We start from the raw sequence: 21,883 nt of genomic DNA on the forward strand, positions 1-21,883 counted from the left end.
GATTCTCCATGAGCTGCCCAAGCTCTTTGGTTAGTGTAAGAGTAGTATAAACAATCAACACCACAACAATCGGGATTGTAACATTTACCTCTATGTAGTTCAAAAAAGTTTATTAGTGCATCATATTTCCTTTTTATGAGTTTTCTTAATATCTTTTACTTCATGTCCAAGCTGTTCAATGACTTCATCCCTTTAGCTTTTTAAATACACAGTCCTATAATTATCATTGTATTTTGCTCTATGAAATGCAATTCTCTTGCATATTCTTCTAACCATCATTGAATACCCCCTGCTGCTGGTTCCCAAAAGTTGCGGACCAACAAATTAAAAGTTTTGAACTAAAAGAAAATTGTACCTCACCCTCAAAGTTTTGTAGATACAGACATGCCATCCTCCATTTCCTGTGAGAGTAATGACATTTGATCATAAGATGAACCAAATGTGTTGATGTCTCACAAAGTTGTCTCTTGCCGGCTACACAGTTTTGCTTTATGATAGGCTGCACAGACATCGGCCTGAAATCCTCCATCATGGATCAATAACTGATATCTAGCGCACATTGTTCCAACAACAAAAAAGGTGACAACCATATCTCAAAATACATATTTTGCAAAGTATTTCATTTCAAGTGATGTGTTGATTAATGACCCATTAGACAAAATAGTCTAATACATAAGTATTACAGAAGTATATAGTAATTACTCAATGATTGAATGTTATAATAATAATAATAACAGTTGTTAAAAAAATTCTAAACATAGTCAAATCCTAATTGTGATGAAAGCTCTACCATTTTAATATTGAGTCAGACTTTATAACACTTCCACGAAATAAAAATGTACAGGCAGGTCACACACACACACACACACACACACACACACACACACACACACACACACACACACACACACATACACACACATACACACACACTCTCTCCCATTTAATGCATCCATACACACAGGAAGGAAAGCAACTGCAGCGCAAGCTGTATGCGAGGAGAGTTTTGAAAACCCAGAGACTGGACAAAACATATATAATAAAAGAAGAGAAAAGCAAGTAATCAAATAGACTGGGAAAAAAAATCTATTTAATTTAGAAACAGTAATTAAAATCAAATTCTATTCTGTTCTATTCTATAATGGACCAACATCATAATAAAAAATACATTTAAACTAAAACTAAAAGTTTGCATGATTATGAGGATGTAATAATCAAAAAATCTATATAATTAATAGTTTTAACAGGCTAGGAGACTAAATCATTTAAATATAGAAATAAATGTATAGAACTTAAAAAAAAAATCAGAGTGTCTGGCATCCGTACTAACGGCTGTTCTCAGGCATTCAAGAAGGTTGTCCTACAGGCGTGAACAGTACTAATTAAAACTTGCTTCAACCTGAGTTTTGGTTCTAACTTTTGATATATAAAAAAAAATAAATATTGAAGACTTCTAGATGAAGACATTCATGGTCTTGATCCCTCATAGAATAAAAACAAGAAGGACGGGGGGATCATTTAGTGTTTTAAAACCAACCATTATGTTGATTTTATTATCTATTTATGTATTTATTTATTTATTATATTAAGAAATCTGAATGACGTTGTGAATTTTAGCAACACTTCATATGATTGATGATTCAACAGTAGCATAGTTGATAGATTTATTTTTGCTCTGTAATAGAGCAAGAAAAAAAAATCTGACTTGCCTGTTCTGCCAGCTATGAGAAGGTGTGTCCTCTGTGTTTTTGCTCTCAAGTATTTAAACAGCCTGAAATCGTAGTCTGCGAGAAAAAGGACCACCAGGAGTAGAAGTTTTTCCCTTTCATCTGCTTGTTTTACCACCTCTGCCGTAAACTTGAGTGAGTGTCTGAGATATTTTATGTGATCTGTTCCTTTGTAAATAACTTGTTTATCAATAACTTCTCACTCTCTGATTTAAAGGTTGTCTTGTACGGCTTACAGAAAGACAGACTGTTTGCGATGTGTTGCTACTGGTTGTGCTGTTTGTGTGTGTGTTTGTGTGTGTGTGTGTGTGTGTGTGTGTGTGTGTGTGTGTGTGTATATACTGTATATATATATATATATATATATATATGTATCTATATAGCTGTACATATAAAAACTGAAAAGATTGACATCTCCCTATCATACGTATGCATGTATCTTCCCCCCTTTCGCTCTCTCATTTATATACATATACACACACATATATGTATGTGTCTAGCTACATACATTTACAAGCATATTCAAATATGTATATTTGTGTGTGGATGTGCATATAAATACGTACATATAGGTGTAGGTATGTGTGTATATACATATAGATATATACGTATGTATATATGTGTATATATGTATGTGTATACATATACATATGTATAAACATGTGTATTTATATGTATGTATATGTACAGTGTATATATATATAAATGTGTGATTGTATATATATATATATATATATATATATATATATATATACACATATACATATATATACATATATACATATATATATTTATGATAGGCTGTATATGTATGTATATGTACAGTGTATATATATATATAAATGTGTGATTGTATATATATATACATATATATATATATATATATATATATAGAGAGAGAGAGAGAGAGAGAGAGAGAGAGAGAGAGAGATTTTCACTGGATAGGCTGTGCTTCTTCTCTTTGTTTTAAAAATTAAAATTAGTGTTCTGCAAATGAAGAACTCTTTGTTTCTGCCTTTGCAAGTTTTAAATGTAGCTCAGAGGCAAATGGGTCATGAGAGCAGGCAAAGACTGGTTACTGTATCACCACCCTCCTGGAGGCAACTATCGCAGCACATGGATGACTAATATGTGGGAATGATAGATTTGCAGCTGATGTCATGTCATGCTCCCTTTTGACAATTGACATGGGAATGGCTACAGACACAATTTCGCAAATACTTGCGTGAAACACTCCGCTGGACCAGCTGAGGCTGTAGGCTGTGATTCAAGAACCAGCAAAAGTCTGCTTGAGGGAGCTCTGACGTAAAGAAGCAGATAATTAAATTAAAGTGTCATTGTATGGCAGAGTGAGTTGCAGAGCATCTCATTATCTACAATGTGTCACATGGGCTCACTGTGTCAATTCACAGTGCTGTACAAATGTTTAGTTAATTGGACACCACAGTGCTGTGTGGGAGGTTTGCATTTTTGCTCATAGATAATTTGCAGGCAGACTGTAATCCCGACTATACGGAGCGTAATTCCACAAAGACTTTCCATTCAGCACTTCTTATAATTCCTGGTATAGCTATCCCTTGTATTTTTGTCACGCATGTATATTGGATTATATATCAGTTTTCCTCAGTTATTTCTCTAAAATCCTCTAGCTATACAGCTTAATTCAAGTTGAATGTGTGTGTGTGTGTGTGTGTGTGTGTGTGTGTGTGTGTGTGTGTGTGTGTGTGTGTGTGTGTGTGTGTGTGTGTGTGTGCATTTTTGATTTCAGCAGCATTATGAGTCATCACCTATATTACGTCTGCTTCTTTGTAATCGATTACAAAGATGCTTATTGATTTCAAAAGATGAATGAAGTCATTGTTAGTCCTGCGGTTGTATTTGTTGTGTTTGATGCCTGTTGCTGAGTTACATCGTAGGAAAGTGGCTTCACAGCATTTTATGACTGATGGAATCACTGAGTAAAGAATTCAAGTTTAGTCATGATAAACCAAAATGTTTGCTGGTAAGAGGTGACACCTGGTACTCTCAAGAGATTTCGAAAAAGATGATAAAAATTGTTTCCACATCACCATCCTATACCAGAGTACATGCACAACACTCACAAAACCTGTCAGAATTTATTATTCTTTTACGAAGCATCATCAGAAATGTAAGTGCCACTTTACTGGCTACATCTGTCCAGTGGGATGCAGTCCAATGCAATAACTATTTTTTTTTTTCTGAAAGTGAAAGTTTTCACAACCACTGATATATTTATGGAGGTAATAGATAAATATATATAATGGCATATAGTCAATACTGTAGTAAACAGAGCTAGTGATTTTCACGGAATATAAAATTCATAATTTAGCTTCGGAGTAGAGTAGTATATACATATAAGTACAAACATATCTCTTAAACTCTTGTGGGAAAACAAGGGCATTGTAATTACATATACTAATAATGATGGATGGCTATTTTAAAATGCAATATTTGTTTTATAATTATAGGAAAAAAACACTGTCATTTCTGTTCTTACTTAATTAAAAAAAACAAAAAAACTGACTGGTTGATGCAAATTTCCTTCTGACGTTCAATCGAGTGTATTGAAAGAGAGCAATAAAGTCAACTTCTAAGAAAATTATTTTCATATCCACCCTCTGTCGCAAGCTCATTGTGAGGCTGACAGAACAAGATCGTAGCAGCCTAAAGGAGTGTCGTCTGTTAAAAGGTTGGAAACACCAGAGGTCATTTATTGTGAAATCACATCATCTGTTTCAATGAGGGCAAAACAAAAGGTTTCTGCTTGTCAGGTCGGCCAAGTAATCCAGAAAAATATACAGAATACGCTGATAGCTGATTTTTTTCATTTTTGTAATTTTTGGGGGAGTTTTAGCTGCACTGAGCTCTCATACTGTAACGATGAATTTAAAGCTAAGCTATACATAACTGGCTCACCAAAAATACAGAACTATCCCTATTTCCATTATGGGTTGAGCAGAGTGTTTATGCTTGTTGGATGTTTGTTAGCCTGAACTCATATACTTTTAACTTTTAATTTTGTCTTTTCTGTACTCCTGACACTGATATTGTGTTTCGGGGGTAATAATGGCAATAATAACCAAGCTGATTCTCTCTTCACTGTCATCATGGCAGGCACGTGCAGTGACATTGCCTTTGACATTTTACATGTGCCGCAGCTAACGGCATTCACGGACATATGAAGATAGATTCAATCATTTATGGCTTCTTACCAGCAGAATTTTCTCTTTTCAGTCTGATTCCTTTCATTTAAGTACATTTACTAGCATTCTGCTGTTTTCTGGAATAATTCCGCTGGAAACGCACTGGAAGTGCAACAAAGTACCAACTGAAAGGGGCAACACTGGGCTACAATGAAACTCAGAGGGAATAATATAAAAGCCACCAGGAGTAATGAATATAGCCGGATAATAATACAAAGACCGGCAGTCTGAATAACCCCTTTTTTTATTTTAGAATCCTTTGTGTCTTTCACAGGATGCCTGTAGAGGCACATTCTATCAGAAACAGATCTTCAGTGGGTCGCTTCCCAGCTGTCACTCTTGATTTTGGGGTGGACACCGAGGAGGACAACAAGGAACTTGTGGAAAACAGTGCTGAGGGAGAAAATGCATGCCGTCGGTGGCTGCGAAAGGTCTGCCCATGCTGCTGCCCTGAACTTGACAATGACGATATTACAGATACCCTGGTCACAGCGATTGATGAACCAGACAAGGATGATGGGATGGACGGTGATAAACCTGTGACTGGTGGTAATGAGCTGGAAGGTATACACATACTTTTTGGCAAGAAAAGAAAAAAAAAAAAAGTCCTGCCACAGCACAAACTTCATAATCTATTTTTTTGTTGTTTCTTGCAGATCTGCTTCTCAAAGTGAAATCGATAGACCTGATGAAAAGCAAGTCAGGGAAAACACGATTGGAGCATCACACTCATCTGTACCAAAGTGACAATTTTATTATCCGGAGAGGGCAGAAATTCCTTATGTGGATCACTCTGTCTCGACCTCTGAACACCAAAACGGACACACTTCACCTTGAACTCAAAACAGGTGGGTGACAATTCTGGTTGAAGTCTGAATACCAGATCTGGCCTCTCTGTTTATTTTCTTTAATTGAATCCGAAAGAGATAAAAAGAGGTTAACAGCCTTGAAGACAAGCTTATGAATAATAATGAATGGATTTTCCTCACAGCTGGCCAAATTGCCTGGCGCTGGGCTGAAATGGTGTGAACCATCTTGACCAATCATATGCTTGTGAAGAAAGCATGTGAAAGATTGCACTTGAGAATTAAAGTTTTAAATGGGCAGTCACAGGATAGATGTTCGAACAAGTTTGGATTTAATGCACAGGTCATGCACGGTTAGTTTGGCAGCCTCCCTATGGCTACGGATTACTGACATGGTGCATTTGTGTGTGAGATGGGAAGATTTATTGCAAGATTGGAGCAAGAAATTGAGAGCAGAGGAGATTTTTTTGGTTACTATCACTATGGTAACGGTTCTAGTTGCTATGATCCAGAGAGAGTGGTTTTGTGAAGCCAACTCTTCAGTCCTGCTTTACAGCTTAAAATCCCATCTACTGACAATCCACCATTATGCAGCCACTCCCACCTGTGTTCCCCTCTTATTTGCACACGCGTTCTCTCTGTCTTACTCTTTCCTGAATGTTCCAAAGTCAGAAAAGGACCAAGATTATTACAGATCTTGTAATAACTGCCACAGGAGTCATGAAGAGAATAATTAGAATATCTCTCGTTCAAAAGCTGCCTGTGTGTGACAAAAAAATAGACATGTCACTCAATTTGTCAAGGTTATTGCTGAGGAAATGTAATAATTTAATGATGCGATATATTGGAATTGTTGAACAGTCCCAACAATAAGCAGCAGATAAACAAGGCAACACACAGCAAGCTGTGGATATTTGTCTCAAAACAAACAGATGAACAGAAGAACATCATTTTATGGCTCATGTTCCTGTCAAAACAATTGCAAACAATTTTTTTGTGGCTCATCTCAGATAGTATAGTTTGTGCATGAAGACAACAGATGGAGACAATCCCAGACTAGTTTATAACAACAAAAACAGTTATAAAAAGAAGACTGTGGATATAAGCCACATGGAAGTTGGTGACAGGAGAACACGTGGGACTCTGTGGTTTGTGGTATGTCTCACAGGCTTGGACTTGTTGATTAGAAACCCACTTCAATTCCCTTAAAACCTTACCGGATGAAAGTGCACAAACTGGCAATTTGACTTTTTCCTCCTTATTAACTAATAAACACAAGCACATCCTGTACTGCAACCCTACTTGTCATACAACTGCCCCTTTATGTGTTCAGGGGAGATTTATGGAGGGGAAATTCTGAACTGCTGCATACTCATTATGCATTATAACACCACTGGCACGGTCTCTGTTCACCATGCTGCTGATGTTGCCACCAGCAAACCTATGTTTATAACACAGGAGGGTGCTGCAAGTTAAATTAGCATGACTTCTCTGTCAGCCTCTGACAAATGGAGCTCCCTCCCCTGTCCTTTTACATTTCTTGCTCACTGAAATGTACCAACTTGTACATTTTTGCCAGCGGGGTCAGTTTTATTTGATTTCACGTTTGCATATCCCATGATTAAATTGCAGCCAAGTGCCTCAGCTTTATCAATGCGTTCACAAACACACACACACACACACACACACACATACACACACAAAACAAAGACAGGATCATGCCTGCAGATGATATAGGGAGAAAAATTACCATTTCTTTCTTAAAAGAAATGCCTTTACTGTCACATACACATATATATATATATACATATATATACACATATATATACATATATATATATATATACACATTCATAGAGCACAACGTCAGAGAAATTTGACCACTGCATTTAACCCATCATGTATGCACCATGAGCAGAAGGCAGCAACTGAACAGCCATGTTCCATGTTTTATAAGACATACAAATGGTCAGCAGCATTGTAAAGGGAAAGTTTCCCAATAGCTGCATATTTCTACATTAGAAAATATAAAACTTGTTTTCCATTCCCTTCAATAACCAATCGAACAGGTCTTCAAATAAGGGGAAAAATTCAACCGAAACCTTACGTCAAAAATATTCCATTTATTAAGCAGTAAAACTGATTGAGATCAAATGCCTGCACTCTTGCTTGTGTGTGCGTGCATGTGCATGCAGGTGTCAGTGTGTGTGGATCAGGTTCAATTCTGTTAAATCCAAAACAATTGTAGGAATGCAGGTGTGGCGTATCCTCAGACAGATAAAAGTGCCCTGACTGTGGGGCAATGCTGCCTTTTTCATGACATAGTTAACTATTGTCAGGTATGTATTTTTAGGGCCGGTGCCAACAGTGTCAAAAGGAACTCATGCAATCATCCCCATAGTGGAGGTGCTGAAAGGTGGCTGCTGGGAGGCTGCCATTGTGGAAAAAGATGGCAAAAGGATAAAGCTGTCAGTTAATTCTCCACCGACTGCAGCCATTGGCCGATACCAGCTCCTGGTGGAAACCAGTTGCCCGAACGGCAAAGTCCTTTCCAAACACGACCCTACTCAGGACATCTACATACTGTTCAATCCATGGTGTAAAGGTAAACAAATCATGTGGAATTTACGTTCATTGTAGATCACAAAATGTTTTTAACTCAAGATATGGTTTGACTGATGAGGGAGAACAGATGTACCTAAACTGCCCCAGATATCAAAGATTAAACAAGATTATTGGAGATCATGACAATGCGAAATTCTGTTATTTGCCATGTTGCAATATTTACTTTGGGTCATCTGAACCAAACTCTATTCAGAAGACATACATTTAGAAAGGTTTCTTACATCTTGTGAATAGATGATACTGGGCTTTGTTTGAACCCTCATCATTAAGTAGGGAATTCAGCTTTATTTTTTAATTAAAATAGAAGAAATTTTGAGTCATGTGTTGCAGTCATCCGAATTCAGCACCCGGCTGTGTCCTCTTCTCCTTGCAGTACATCAGGTTTAATGTCCTGCTACATCAGCTTGAAATTCCAACAAAATGAGCGAATTCCAACTTATTACCGTCACTGACCTACATTCAATACAGATGCTAAAACTAACATTTTCACATGTTTTCTTTAGTGCACTCCTAATATTTTATGCAAGACATTTTATAGCAAGTATGCCATTTAACTTGCAGTTGTAAAATGTGAATATCATCTCTTTTACAGATGATATGGTCTTCATGGATACTGAAGATGAGAGGCAGGAGTACATCCTAAATGATATTGGACGCATCTACTATGGCACAGAGAATCAAATTGGTGTGAGGACGTGGAACTACGGACAAGTCAGTGGATCTTTTTCACACGTGGTATCAGTGAACAAAAAGCAGAAATTGACGGATTCCTTCTGTGTTTGTGTTTATGTCTCTGGATTGTAGTTTGATGAGGGAATTCTCCTTGCTTGCCTCTTTGTCCTGACAAACAGCGGAACTCCACCATCTGGATGGGGAGACCCAGTTAATGTGGTGCGAGTCATTTCAGCCATGGTGAGACGCCCAAATAGTATCTTACAGAGGGCTGGTGCCTGATTTGATAAGTAAAAAGTATTGTTAGTTGTGCACTTGATTTCCTACGGTGTAGCCTTAAACACCCAGCTCTTCTTTTAACTGACAGCTTTGTTTGTGCTTATCCAATCTTACCTTTACCCCAGAAATCTCCATCAAATATGCCAATGCATGTGTGAAAATATGGCTTTTTTTTAAATTATGAACTCTGAATTTGAATGAATTTTGCTGGAATTTAATATATCGCCTGACACATTTGTTTATCTAGATCAACTCTCGCGATGATCGCGGTGTCATTGAAGGAAACTGGTCATCAAACTATTCAAATGGAACAGCTCCAACCGTGTGGAGTGGAAGTGTGGAAATTCTAAAGAAATACTATGAAAGCAATGGCAATCCGGTCAAATATGGTCAGTGCTGGGTATTTGCAGGAGTTTTCACCACAGGTTGGTATTGTTTTACTTTTTGTTCTTTGTTTTTTTCTATTTCAAGGATAAATGGATTAGAAGTACTGACCATACTCTTTACATAATCTCATTACAGTGTTGCGATGTTTGGGAGTTCCCTGTCGAACTGTAACCAACTTCAGCTCAGCCCATGATACCGATGTCTCCTTAACAACAGATATTTATTTGGATGAAAACTTGGACCCAATAGCTAATTTGAATGCAGACTCCATCTGGTGTGTGCTTTTACTGTACTTCATCCATCATGCTGCATACAAATATACTATGAAAACTTTAGATAGATAGATAGATAGATAGATAGATAGATAGATAGATAGATAGATAGATAGATAGATAGATAGATGGATGGATGGATGGATGGATGGATGGATGGATGGATGGATGGATGGATGGATGGATGGATGGATGGATGGATGGATAGATAGATAGATAGATAGATAGATAGATAGATAGATAGATAGATAGATAGATAGATAGATAGATAGATAGATAGATAGATAGATAGATAGATAGATAGATAGACAGATAGATAGATAGATAGATAGATAGATAGATAGATAGATAGATAGATAGATAGATAGATAGATAGATAGATAGATAGATAGACTGTTGGTAATTTTAACTGTATGTGAATGTCATCTGTCCCTGATGTGTTGTAATTAACATGCAAATCCATTACTTTTTGTGACAGATTTAGAGACATCTGCATCGGTAGACTGCTTGCAATATACAATTTCTATTGAAATCTCTCGGGAAGACGAAACGAATTTTATGTTACAACATAAACCCTCTCTCTCTCTCTCTGCCACATGATTCAATAGGATCAAGAAATTACTCTTACTGTGTCTGTTGTGTAGTTGCTTTAATTTTCAAAGAATAACACAGAGAGGACTAAATTCATTCATTTCATCATCCCTTATATTGTACTTTCTATTTACTAGCCTATCCGTAATACCAAATGATAAATAAATAACATGGTTTCCACCAATAGCCCTACTCCCGATCAACTAGTTACCTGTATTTTGTAATTTTCAAACTTTTTCTCACAGGAATTTTCATGTTTGGAACGACTGCTGGATGGCTCGCCCTGACTTGCCTCAAGGCATGGGAGGCTGGCAAGCTGTTGACGCGACACCTCAGGAAACTAGTCAAGGCATCTTCCGCTGTGGCCCAGCATCCCTGGCCGCCGTGCGCAATGGCCTGGTCTATCTCAAACATGATGCCCCCTTTGTGTTTGCTGAGGTTTGTTGTTGATTGATTAACTATCCACTTTTGAACGTAGATGTCAAACTAACTATTACTAAACTTTTATGTATGATCTACCGGAGCAACCGGGAATCGTGGGATTTTTTTTTCTCACATCCAAGGCATATTTCTGCTTCAGATAAAGTAAAGAAAGAGTTTTATTGTTATACACAGAGCACAACATCAGCAAACTTTGACCACTGCATTTTACCCATCATGGATGTACCATGAGCAGAAGGCTGCAACTGAACAGAGGCATGGAAGCAGTTACTGTAGGTGTTCAGTGTCATGCTCAACAACACTTCCGCAGGCTAGAAGGGGCCAGGAATGTTTAGTTACAAGTACATCCCCCTGCATCATGCCCACCTTATGCTTACCCATATGTTCCCCACCAAGGGCTGTGTTTCCACATGTTGAGAACTTTAATTTCTACCTCCCTCCTCTATTTTTGGTGCTTCAACAGGTGAACAGTGACAAAATCTACTGGCAGAGGAACTTGGACGGGACTTTCTCTCAAATCTACAGTGAAAAAAAGACTGTTGGCCACTGCATCAGCACCAAAGCCGTTGGCTCAGATGAGCGCAGTGATATCACGCACCTTTATAAACACGCTGAAGGTATCATCAAAGTACATATCGTTGAAATAAACATTTTGACAGACAGAAAGTATTTTGCCAAGGAATTTTGTACAGCTGCAGTAATTATTTTGAAGCATGAGCCCAAATTTATCCTTTTTTCAATCTTACTGTTGCACTGCAAATCAGTGGTAGTGAATAGTCATGACTCCACTTTCTTTGTGAGGTTTGAGTCAGAGTTGACAGCACCATATGTCAACTTCTTAGTTAGTAGTTGTACATATTCTAACAGTTCTGGTGCTTGTGTTTTAAATGCTCATAGCCTACATGTCTAATATATGCAAAGGTGATATGTAGCATATCTGTAAAGCTATTTTCCAAACTATTATTTGGTGAAATGTAAAATTGATTTCTGAGAGTCTAACATCCTCTTAGAAATTCATGAATTTGCGATTGAATTTTCCAAATTTGCAATATATACAATGCAATATATAATGCCATAAAGAAGAATAAATAATTTATAAAAAATAATAAATGTTTTGTAGCGACACGGCGGCGCAGTGGCTAGCGCTTTGGCCTCACAGCAGGAAGGAACCTTGTTTGATTCTGACAAGGGGACCTTTCTGTGTGGAGTTTGCATGTTCTCCCCGTGTCTGCATGGGTGTCCTCCAGGTTCTCCGGTTTCCTCCCACAGTCCAAAAACATGCAGCAGGTTAATTGGAAAAAATTAGTAAAATTGCCCCGAATGAGTGAATGAATGGTTGTCGGTCGATATATGTTGCCCTGCGGTTGCCAGTTTGTACCCCATCTCTCACCCAATGACAGCTGGGATAGGCCCCACGACCCTGAGTGCAGGATGAACTGCATACTGTAGCATTTTAATCAGGGAAAACACCTGGTTGACGGTAAAACGTCCATTTAATAAGCAACAGCTGTTGTTGGGCACAGCCATGCCACACAAGACTCAATACAACTAAATGGTCCTGCTCAATTCGAGGTTAAAAAAAACAGAGTTCCTTGCACTCCAAACCACACCCACAAAACTCCCAGAACCCCAAAATCACACAGAAAACAAGCATCAACATAAACCCCAACATTTGTGACTCGCTACAATACGATGGATGGATGGATAAAAATAAAAAAATGTTTTGTCATTGTACTCCATTTTTTAAAGACTCTCATTTCAAGTTTTGCTGACCTTAAAAAGCATACAATTAAAAAAGTACACATTTTTAGAATATTTGAGACTGTTTAAGATTTGCATCGTTATACTAGGGCTGTGCTGCTTTTGAATTTGATCTTCTTGAAACTTTCAGGGACTGAGCAGGAACGCATTGCTGTGGAAACAGCATGCAGCTACGGCTCCAAGACAGAGGCGTACTCCTCTCCCACAGCAGAGGATGTGGCTTTAGGAGTGTCAATGGAAGGAGAAGGTCCACTGGTGGGGAGGGATGCAGAGCTGTCCATCACGCTGCAAAATAGCAGCCAAGAGCATCGCAAAATTATCTTGCACAGCCAAGCAGAAGTCATGTACTATACAGGGGTGCACAAAGCCACCGTGAGAAAGGACCAGACAGATGTGGACTTGCTGCCCGGCGAGGGTGAGTGGAGCATCTCAGTTTGAGTGAATGAAATGTTAATTCCAGAGATTCTTTTTTTTTTTAGCTCAACTTTGTATCCGACAGGTTAGTATAGCACAGGGTTGTCAAACTCATTTTGGTCCAGGGGCCACATACGGCCTTATTTTATGTCAAGGGGGCCAGACCAGTAAAATCATTACCTAGAAGTAACACTAAGTCCAAATTTTTCCCTTTTTTTAGTGTGAAGGACGTAAACAGGTAAATTATAAAAATCTTTATTTGTAATGAACTGTTTGTAAAAATATAAGTGATAAAATATAAGTGATAGTTGTTATAGTGTCACAGATCCATACAGGTTACAGATTGAATTTAATTGACAACAAGGGTATCCTTTGGTAGAAATCTATTTACTAAATTTTGGGGGGCATGAAACGACCATGAAACACTTTTGAAATTATTATCGCCTCTTAAAACCCACCCGGATGTGTGTACTGTGTGAGGTGAAGGCAAGCAAGGCAAAGCCTTACACGAATGTGCTATGTGAGCAAAATTAAATATCAGAACTAATTAGACTGGATACTAAGTGGTTTAAATGGCTACTAGTGTCCAAGTCCATGTCTCCAGTGAATTAATGCCATGGCAACTAAGAGAAGGCCAGAATATACCCATGGAGTATTTCTGTTAAGCGATGCTTAAAAAGAAATACAAGCAATGACAGCTTGTTTCTTCTAAGGAAACAACTTTTAATTGGAAAATTAAATAGTTAAATCTACTTTTGTAGTCTCCATAATTAATTAATTTTGACCAAAGCATAAAATAAAAATGCAACTGCATTCTTTGATTGATAAAAAATGAAATATACGTTTTTGAAAAACATATATGCCATCTAACGGGGCAGCATGGTGGTCAGTGCTGACGCTTCAAAGCGAGAAAATGCCTTGTTTGATTCCAACATAGAAAGGCCCCATGCATGTTCTCCCCATGTCTGCGTGGGTTTCCTCTGGATACTATGGTGTCCCCCTACAACCCCAAAATATACTAAATTCATGTTTGTGAGAGGGTGAATGGCTGCTTGTCTAAATGTGAGCCTGTGGCCGACTGGTGACCACCCCAGGTGAACTCTCAATAACAGGCGGCATAGGCTCCAGCCCCCTGAGTGCAGGATAACCTGTTTTGATGAGGATAAATATCTGGCATCTATGTGCGTTTGTGTGTCCTGTATCCATACAATTATAGATATGTGTATACATACATAAACTTGTATCCGCCAAACATGCACAGGCATAAACACACACAGACACACATTTTCATTTCCCAGACACACTTTCATTTCATGTGGTTCCTTGTCAACAGAAAAGGTTTTGGAGTGGATCATGAAGTACGAGGACTACAAAGAGCAGCTGGTTGACCAGGCAGCTTTCATGCTGACACTGACCGGCAGGGTGAAGGAAACACAGCAGATTCTGGCTACTCAGTTCCCTTTTCGACTCAGGACTCCAGACCTGCTCATAAAAGTAAGTTAAACAGCTCGTCTCAGGTGACTGGAGTGAAGGTGAGCATTTAAAAATGTTTGCTTATAATGTCAGGTCTGACTGTGATTTCTTTATTTTCTCACGCAGCCAATTGGAGAGGCTGTGGTCGGAGAGAAAATGGCGATGAAAATTTCATTCACCAACCCACTACCAGAGGAGCTGAAAGGAGTCATATTCCATGTAGAAGGACTGGGCCTCATAAAAGGGAAAAAGATAAAATTTGGGTAAGAAAGAAATGTGAAATAATGCTTGTGTTTATGTTTCTTTTGTGATAAACTCTCTCATTTCCTGTTGTGTGCTCAGCGATATTAGCGGCCACGCTGTGGTGTCACTGACTGAGCACTTTGTCCCCACCTCGCCTGGACCGAGGAAATTACTGGCATCATTAGACTGCAAGCAGCTCACACAGGTTCATGGAGTGACCAACATTGTTGTACAGGACAAAAGCAGGAATGCTTTATAGCAGTTTATAAACAGCCACACTTCGATAATAAATTGCTGACACTCACTCTCTCTGAATAACCCAGGACTGTTAATATGAAGTTGTTTTCTAGGCTGTATCAGATACTTGTACTTAAATTGCTGTGTGCTGCAAAATAAATCAGCTGAATAATTTGAACCCCAAAGTAATCTCTGCTTTAAGAGTTTCCAAGAGTTTAAGAGTTCGAGATGAATCTGCTGTAAAGTAATTTTTTTTCCCGTCGAAAACAAAGCTTTGGGAAAAATACATATAATATATTCAATTTAAATGTTTATTCTGTATTTTGTGCCAAATATTTACGAGATGCCTGTATATGATCCAATGTGAACGAATGTTACAAATGATTTTTGAACATGAGTGGAACATGAGTTGTGTGTTTGTATTTTGAATCAGTTTGTGCACTGTCACATTTAGTATATGTATATGTTGAGTAAAGAGGAGTATATGTATCAGCAGCACTTTAAAAGATGTATTCCAGTTCATGCAGCTAACCAAGTCTCTCTATCTTCAATTTTGTAAATGTTTTTAAAATCGTTGTTTGTATTTGTGAAAGTGAAATTGGGTGTTTAAGGAAAAACTATGTATTTGTGATTTTTATTGCACTACTGCATCAACACATCCACACACACCCGAGGTCTATTGCATAAATATCTAGTATTCTTTTTTTCTGCATGCCTTGCACCTGAGCAAGTCCTGCTGGCTGACACCTGAAAAATAAATCAAAACTAAGCCCCATGTCATGGCAGTGCATGAGAAACAAGTTAAATGAATGACTCCCTTCACAAATTTATAAAAAGAATTACATGGTTAATAAAAACATTGTTTACACTACAGTTACTGAGTTCACTCTACTTGTACCAGAAAAGGTAGTCTGCATTTTTTTAACTGACACCATAGTTGTATGATTACTCTACCATGCACTAAAGACCATATGGGTTATCTATGAGCCGCAATCAGGTTAAATTATAAGGTTTACATTAGGTTTTGGTGTCATGAAGTGAGGAGGAGGACATTGGGATTTTAGAAGTGAGTAGAAAAACATAAAGGCATTACTTAGCTGGCGATTTAACATTTTATTTAACTTCTATGTGACTAATTCAAACTAAACCTTTGAATTCAAACTCTTTATCCACACACTTGTTAAAAAAAATGTTCTCACTGTTGTCATCTGGTCAGATTGCTGGCCAGCTGACAGACAACCGCAGATGACATTGTGCTGCAGTCTTTCACGAGTTGACATTAGAACATTTTATTCCTCAGACATTCCCCTTTGTTCCAGGATACCTCTGCAGTACTGCACTATTTTATTCTAATACTGCTGCGTCTTCTTTATCGAAAAGTTTCCCCCTGGAAATTGTCATGAGAAGAGGGATTTATAATACTTTTTTGACCTTGTACCTGTTTAATTTTTCTTCCAAGAAGCTGAGCGGTGGCTCTAGAACGTACAAGTTGCAGAAGACAGAAGGAGACAAATACAAGATTAGTTTTTAAAGTGACATGATGTGGTGGGCCTGGTAGCTTTAAAAATGTTTTTTCTTCTCTGCAGTTGGAAAGTACTTCAATTTGGTATTTTGATATATACATCCAAAATACGTGGATTCAACATTGCCTGTGTTTCTCAGTTTCTCAAACTCCTTAAAAATAACTTTGAATATATTGCCAGGGATTTATCCAAATAAGGTAAACTTGAATCGAACAATATAACCCTGGATTATCATTTACATTTTCAAAATATGCAGGTGTAAGAGGGGAAAACCTAGAATGTAACAAATCTGCATTTTCTATTAAACTTTGCAAGGAGCACTTCATTGAACATGTCACTTAAGCAATGAAAAAACTGAAAATTGTTTCTTTGCAGTGCATAACTAATTTTTGCTTCCTGTTTATTATTATCTGTAAGCTTGTTTGTTTTGCTTTGTTCTATGTTCCATGTAAATAGATGTGAACTGACTTTATGCAAATCTTATGATCGTGTTGAAAAGAAATGGAAAAAGCTGCGTAAGATTATAATGCAGTTAACAGAATCCAAATGCTGATTAATGTATGAGCACATTGCTCCAGATAATTCAATAATAAATTCATCTATCCATCCATGCATCCATCTTCCCCCTGCTTATCCGGAGTCGGGTCACGGGGGCTGCGTCCGGAGCAGTGAGGCCCGGACCTCCATCTCCCTCACCACATGGTCCAGCTCCTCCTCAAAGCGTTCCCAGGCCAGCCTGGAGACATAGTCTGTCCAGCGTGTCCTGGGTCCTCCCCGTGGTCTCCTCCCAGATGGACATGCCCGGAAAACTTCCCCTGGGAGGCTTCCGGGAGGCATCCTGACCAGATGCTCGAGCTACCTCGTCTGGCTGTCTTCACCCAATCCACTGCAGAAATACTATATTCATGCCTTCATAGCCTCCAGGCTTTAACTACTGTAATAGTCTTTCCTACGGCCTGACCTCCAAAAAGTACAATATACAAAACTGCCTCGTTATTCACCTCCTCCCACTCCAGAGACCACATAATCCCCATCCTCCAACAGCTCCACTGGCAAACTCCTCATACCCTATTGTTTTTTCTGTTATGAATATTAAAGTGATTGATATATTACCAATTTACTGTAAGCGCTTCGGCCATTATTAGTTCATTTGTCATTAGGTCATTTGTGCCTGTCTGTCCCAATCCTAATAGCCTCCTCTGTCTCTATTACAGTGTTGCTTTTTATCTATCTGTCCTCTTTTTAATTTTCTCTTTTTTTACCTAGACAGGTTGAGACAGAAGGTTGAGACAGCTTAATTGTTTCTGCCAGGAAAAAGGCAGTTTTTCTTTGCCATTGTCACTAAAGGCTTTCTAATGAGGGAATATTGGGTGTGCACCGTGCAACGAGACAAGTGTGCTGTGTTTTGGCAGCATATAAGTAAAATCCGCCTTGACTTGACTTGACCTCTGCCTCACTTACAAAGCCCTCAATATCCTTTGCCTCTCATACCTCCAATGACACATCCCCCCATCCCCATATCCAATCTGTCAAGTCCAACTTTCTGACCCCTATCACCTGAACAAAATGCATTACCTTGGGGAACTTAGCCTTTCCTGCCACTGCCCTTACTCCCTGTGTTGCCCCACCACCACACATCTGGAACTCAGATTCTTTACCCAGCTTCAAATCCCTATTCAAAACCTGCCTTCTCCCATGTTCCAGCAGTTTATTTTATTGAATTTGATTTATTTATTTTTTTATTTTATTTTATTTATCTTTTGCTACATCGTAAAGCATCTTAGGGTGTCTGAAAATAGAAATCGGATGTATTCTATTATCAGTATTATTCACAGCTTTAAAACTACATTTTTATGTGCATGAACAAGCATCAGCTTTTTAAATAAGATTGTAACTAATTTAAATTGCCTGTCTTCTCAGAGTACAAACAAACAATATACTGTACAATAATTTGCACAATTTATTTTATCCCAACACCCTTAATATGGTTATTTCCCAGCCTCTGCTTTCAGTCCGTTTCTGCCGACATCTGCAGTTACAGTTTCATCAGTTGTTTCTTTGTATTCAACCCCCAGTGCTTCTGCCATGCTCAGAATGTTGACTAACTCTCTGTTAATGTTGTTTAGCATTCCAGTTCTGACGGCCAGGTGGCATGCTGGAGAACAAAAGACTTTCACAGTAGAAACTGATAGTACCAAATTAACAGAAACCGTGATCTGATTGATAAATAAAGTCTATAGTCTCAAGAAAAATTTCAAATGCCCTATTATGCATCTGTATCATTTGCATAAAGATGAGGCAAATGAAAGCGGAAACAAATAACAACTTTGCCTCCATACTGTACATCTCAGGGACCTGAGCCAGATGTGTTTTTTAATTTCCACATAGCAGCATGAACCACAACTCAATTACAGCTTATAATCATACAACAAAATAACTCAAAATGTGTTGAGCGCTGAGCAGAAGGAATTATTAGTCCTAATGTCTAACATGCGCAGTGTGAATATGTCAGACAAGCTGATGGGCCGTGAGTAGATTAATATAATTGGGTCCCCCCCAGTGGAGACCAACCTTTCAAGTTGAGTGTTTACATAATTGATTTCCATACGAGTATCCTTCATTTTCTTTTCTTTTTTCCACAACGCTTACCTTGTATTGTTATGTGATAAAACATGCTGACAATTCCTGCCTGGGTGAGACATGTGAAGATAATTAGGATCTTTTTTTCATTATAATTTCTTAACAGGTTACCTTGAGAGCATCCTCCTAGGACAGAATGCAATAATTCAGTTAATTCTCAATCTTCCGCTCTTGTTATGTAAATATGATCTGTTTATTCGCTTGTTTGTCCATGTGCAAATGTTCTTAATGTGTATTTATGCTCTTTATTCTGTGTAGTTTTACTCCTTCCTGTCCAGTTTATAGTAATACACTGCCATATGTATATGAATATGTATTTGTATTTTTATACATACACATGAGTGTGTGTCTTGGTGTGTTTGTGCATGTGTTTGTGTGTGCAAATGTAGTGTTAGGTTTTAAAAGCAGCATTTATCTATTTATCATGTTTTATGTCTTAACTTAAAGAAAATATAACTTTTCTTTATTTCCTTGTCTAAACCAAACCTAGAAATTGTGTGCAGAGGAAATATCTTGAGAAAAAACACATTCTGCATGATTCATTAGTTGCAAAGGATCTTTCTATTGTGTTGTTAAAACAAAATAAACATATATATGTATATATATATTACAATATTAAAAATATCAAGAAAATCCAGACTTTGTAAACATTGTCAATCTTCTTGGCAAAATGTTATCTTCTTGGATGAGCCATCAAAGGTCAGAGGCAAACATGTTCATATAATTTGATTGGGCTGTAAAACTTGTTGACTTGAATCACACACAGTTACTCAAAATGTGACTGTGTGTCACACAGACTGTGTGATTGAAGTGTCCATAAAACAACCTCACATAGTGTTTCAGTCTGAAACCAGAAACCTGCTGCAGTTATTTCCTTATTATCCCTTAAAGTATTGTAACATGTGTGAGTTGGACAGTAAAAAATAGGGTTTATTTCTGTGATGGAGCAAGAGAGCCTGTGTGCTCCTACTCTTTTACATTACCTGCCTCTTCTGGGGAAAAAAAGGATTCACTACAACCATTTCCATCCTTTTTGTAAAATCCACCACCATCTGTCCCCCTGTGTTCCTATCCTGGATACAAAATCTGCCAATAATTTCTTCATCACCTCTATTGACTGCATCAACACGCCCATTGAAGTCTGCACCAATTACCACTCTCTCACCTCTGGGGGTATTCTGCATCACTTCATCTAACTCACTCCAGAATTTCTCCTTCTCCTGTAACTCACATTCCACCTGCAGAGCATGACCCCAAACAACAGTGAACATCTAACCTGCAATTTCTGGTGTCATACTCATCACACTATCTGACACTTTTTTCACCTCCAGAACATTCCCACGAAACTCCTCCTTCAGGATAACACCTACTTCTTTTCTCTTTCCATCAATACCATGATAGAACACCTTTAAGCCAACGCATCAGCTTCCAGCCTTGCTACCTTTCTACCTGATCTTCTGTACACACTGTAAATCCACCTTCCTGCTGTGTCATATCACCCAACTCTCTAGCTTTTCCTGTCATAGACCTAGAATTCAGAGCCCCTGCTTTCAGTCCTAGACTCTCACCTACCCTCTTTTCTTTCAACTTACAAACAGCCAGTCCTTCTCTCCTTCTTCAACCCGCAGTCGCCAAGTTTCCACCTGGACCCTGTAGGTCAAGGGTAGGCAAACTTTTTGGCTCAGGGGCCACATTGACTTTTAATATTTGACAAACGGGCCAGGTCACCACAAGGTATGACATATATAAAAAAAAATGCATTTGCTAATAGTAAATATCAGACTCGTCTGACATTTGCTTTGAAAATAAATCTAGCTTGGTTTTGAAGGCTCTGATGTTTGCTTGCATTTCATGGACAACCAGGGTTTTCCCTTGTAGCTTCACATCCATCTTTTTCATGTGTGTCAGTATGTCCACAGCAAAGGCTAAATCACAAATCCAATCTGTGTCATTCAGCTCAGGAAAATTCTCAAGTGTTCTGAAGTAGCTCCAAAAATGAAATAGTCTCCCCTTTGAGCCCACATTCATTGATCCAATCATTCAATCATTCACGTCAAGTATGAATTCTGTACCAATCTTTGGCCGGATTAAAAAGGCAAACGGTCCAGATGTGGCCCGCGGGCCGGAGTTTGCTCACCCCCACTTTAGGTTATCACCACCACTGGCAGTTGTTGTTCACCCAGGCTTCAACTGATCTGGTATTAAAGGTTTGATTCACATGTTTAGTCTGGCATAAGTTTTGCATCAGATGGCAATCCTAACACAACCCCTTGCATTTATCTAGGCTTGGAAGCTCTTGGAGAGCACTGGTTTGTGCCCCTTGGGGGCTGCATTGATGCTTGTCTTGTTAGAAATTCCTGCATATAATTCGAAGTGATGCTTTCTGTGAGGATCCCTCAGGACAAGACAGCAGCAGGAGGATGTTGAGGAGGCAACTCTGATTAGGCTTGATACTGTCAAGGCTGCCAAGCAAATTTTTGAGTCTGATGTCTTTCCTGAACTTGATTAAGAATCCCTTGTCATTTTGAGAAGAGTGTTACTTTTTCCTCAACAAATTCACTTAAAAGG

General features: G+C 38.3%; 1 protein-coding gene across 2 annotated transcripts; it reads left to right on the plus strand.

The window, feature by feature from the left end:
• The first annotated feature begins 1,755 nt into the window (after positions 1-1,755).
• LOC147225649 (protein-glutamine gamma-glutamyltransferase K-like) lies at positions 1,756-15,741 on the plus strand. Of its 2 annotated transcripts, none has more exons than XM_086162353.1 (14): positions 1,756-1,862; positions 5,226-5,515; positions 5,608-5,799; positions 8,111-8,362; positions 8,975-9,093; positions 9,187-9,294; positions 9,581-9,758; positions 9,856-9,994; positions 10,829-11,021; positions 11,488-11,641; positions 12,916-13,200; positions 14,533-14,693; positions 14,799-14,935; positions 15,015-15,741. In XM_086162353.1, the coding sequence occupies exons 2-14, from the start codon at positions 5,227-5,229 to the stop codon at positions 15,172-15,174; spliced, it is 2,367 nt and encodes a 788-aa protein (XP_086018479.1). In that variant the 5' UTR covers positions 1,756-1,862; position 5,226; the 3' UTR covers positions 15,175-15,741. The 2 variants fall into 2 exon arrangements, with proteins under 2 accessions (XP_086018479.1, XP_086018480.1); XM_086162354.1 differs by having other exon boundaries at positions 1,811-1,862; positions 5,205-5,515.
• The last annotated feature ends 6,142 nt before the right edge of the window (positions 15,742-21,883 follow it).

The sequence above is a fragment of the Fistularia commersonii genome, chromosome 16, assembly GCF_037954325.1.
Source record: "Fistularia commersonii isolate RoL2024-O1a breed Wild chromosome 16, RoL_Fcom_v1.0, whole genome shotgun sequence".
NCBI lineage: Eukaryota > Metazoa > Chordata > Actinopteri > Syngnathiformes > Fistulariidae > Fistularia > Fistularia commersonii.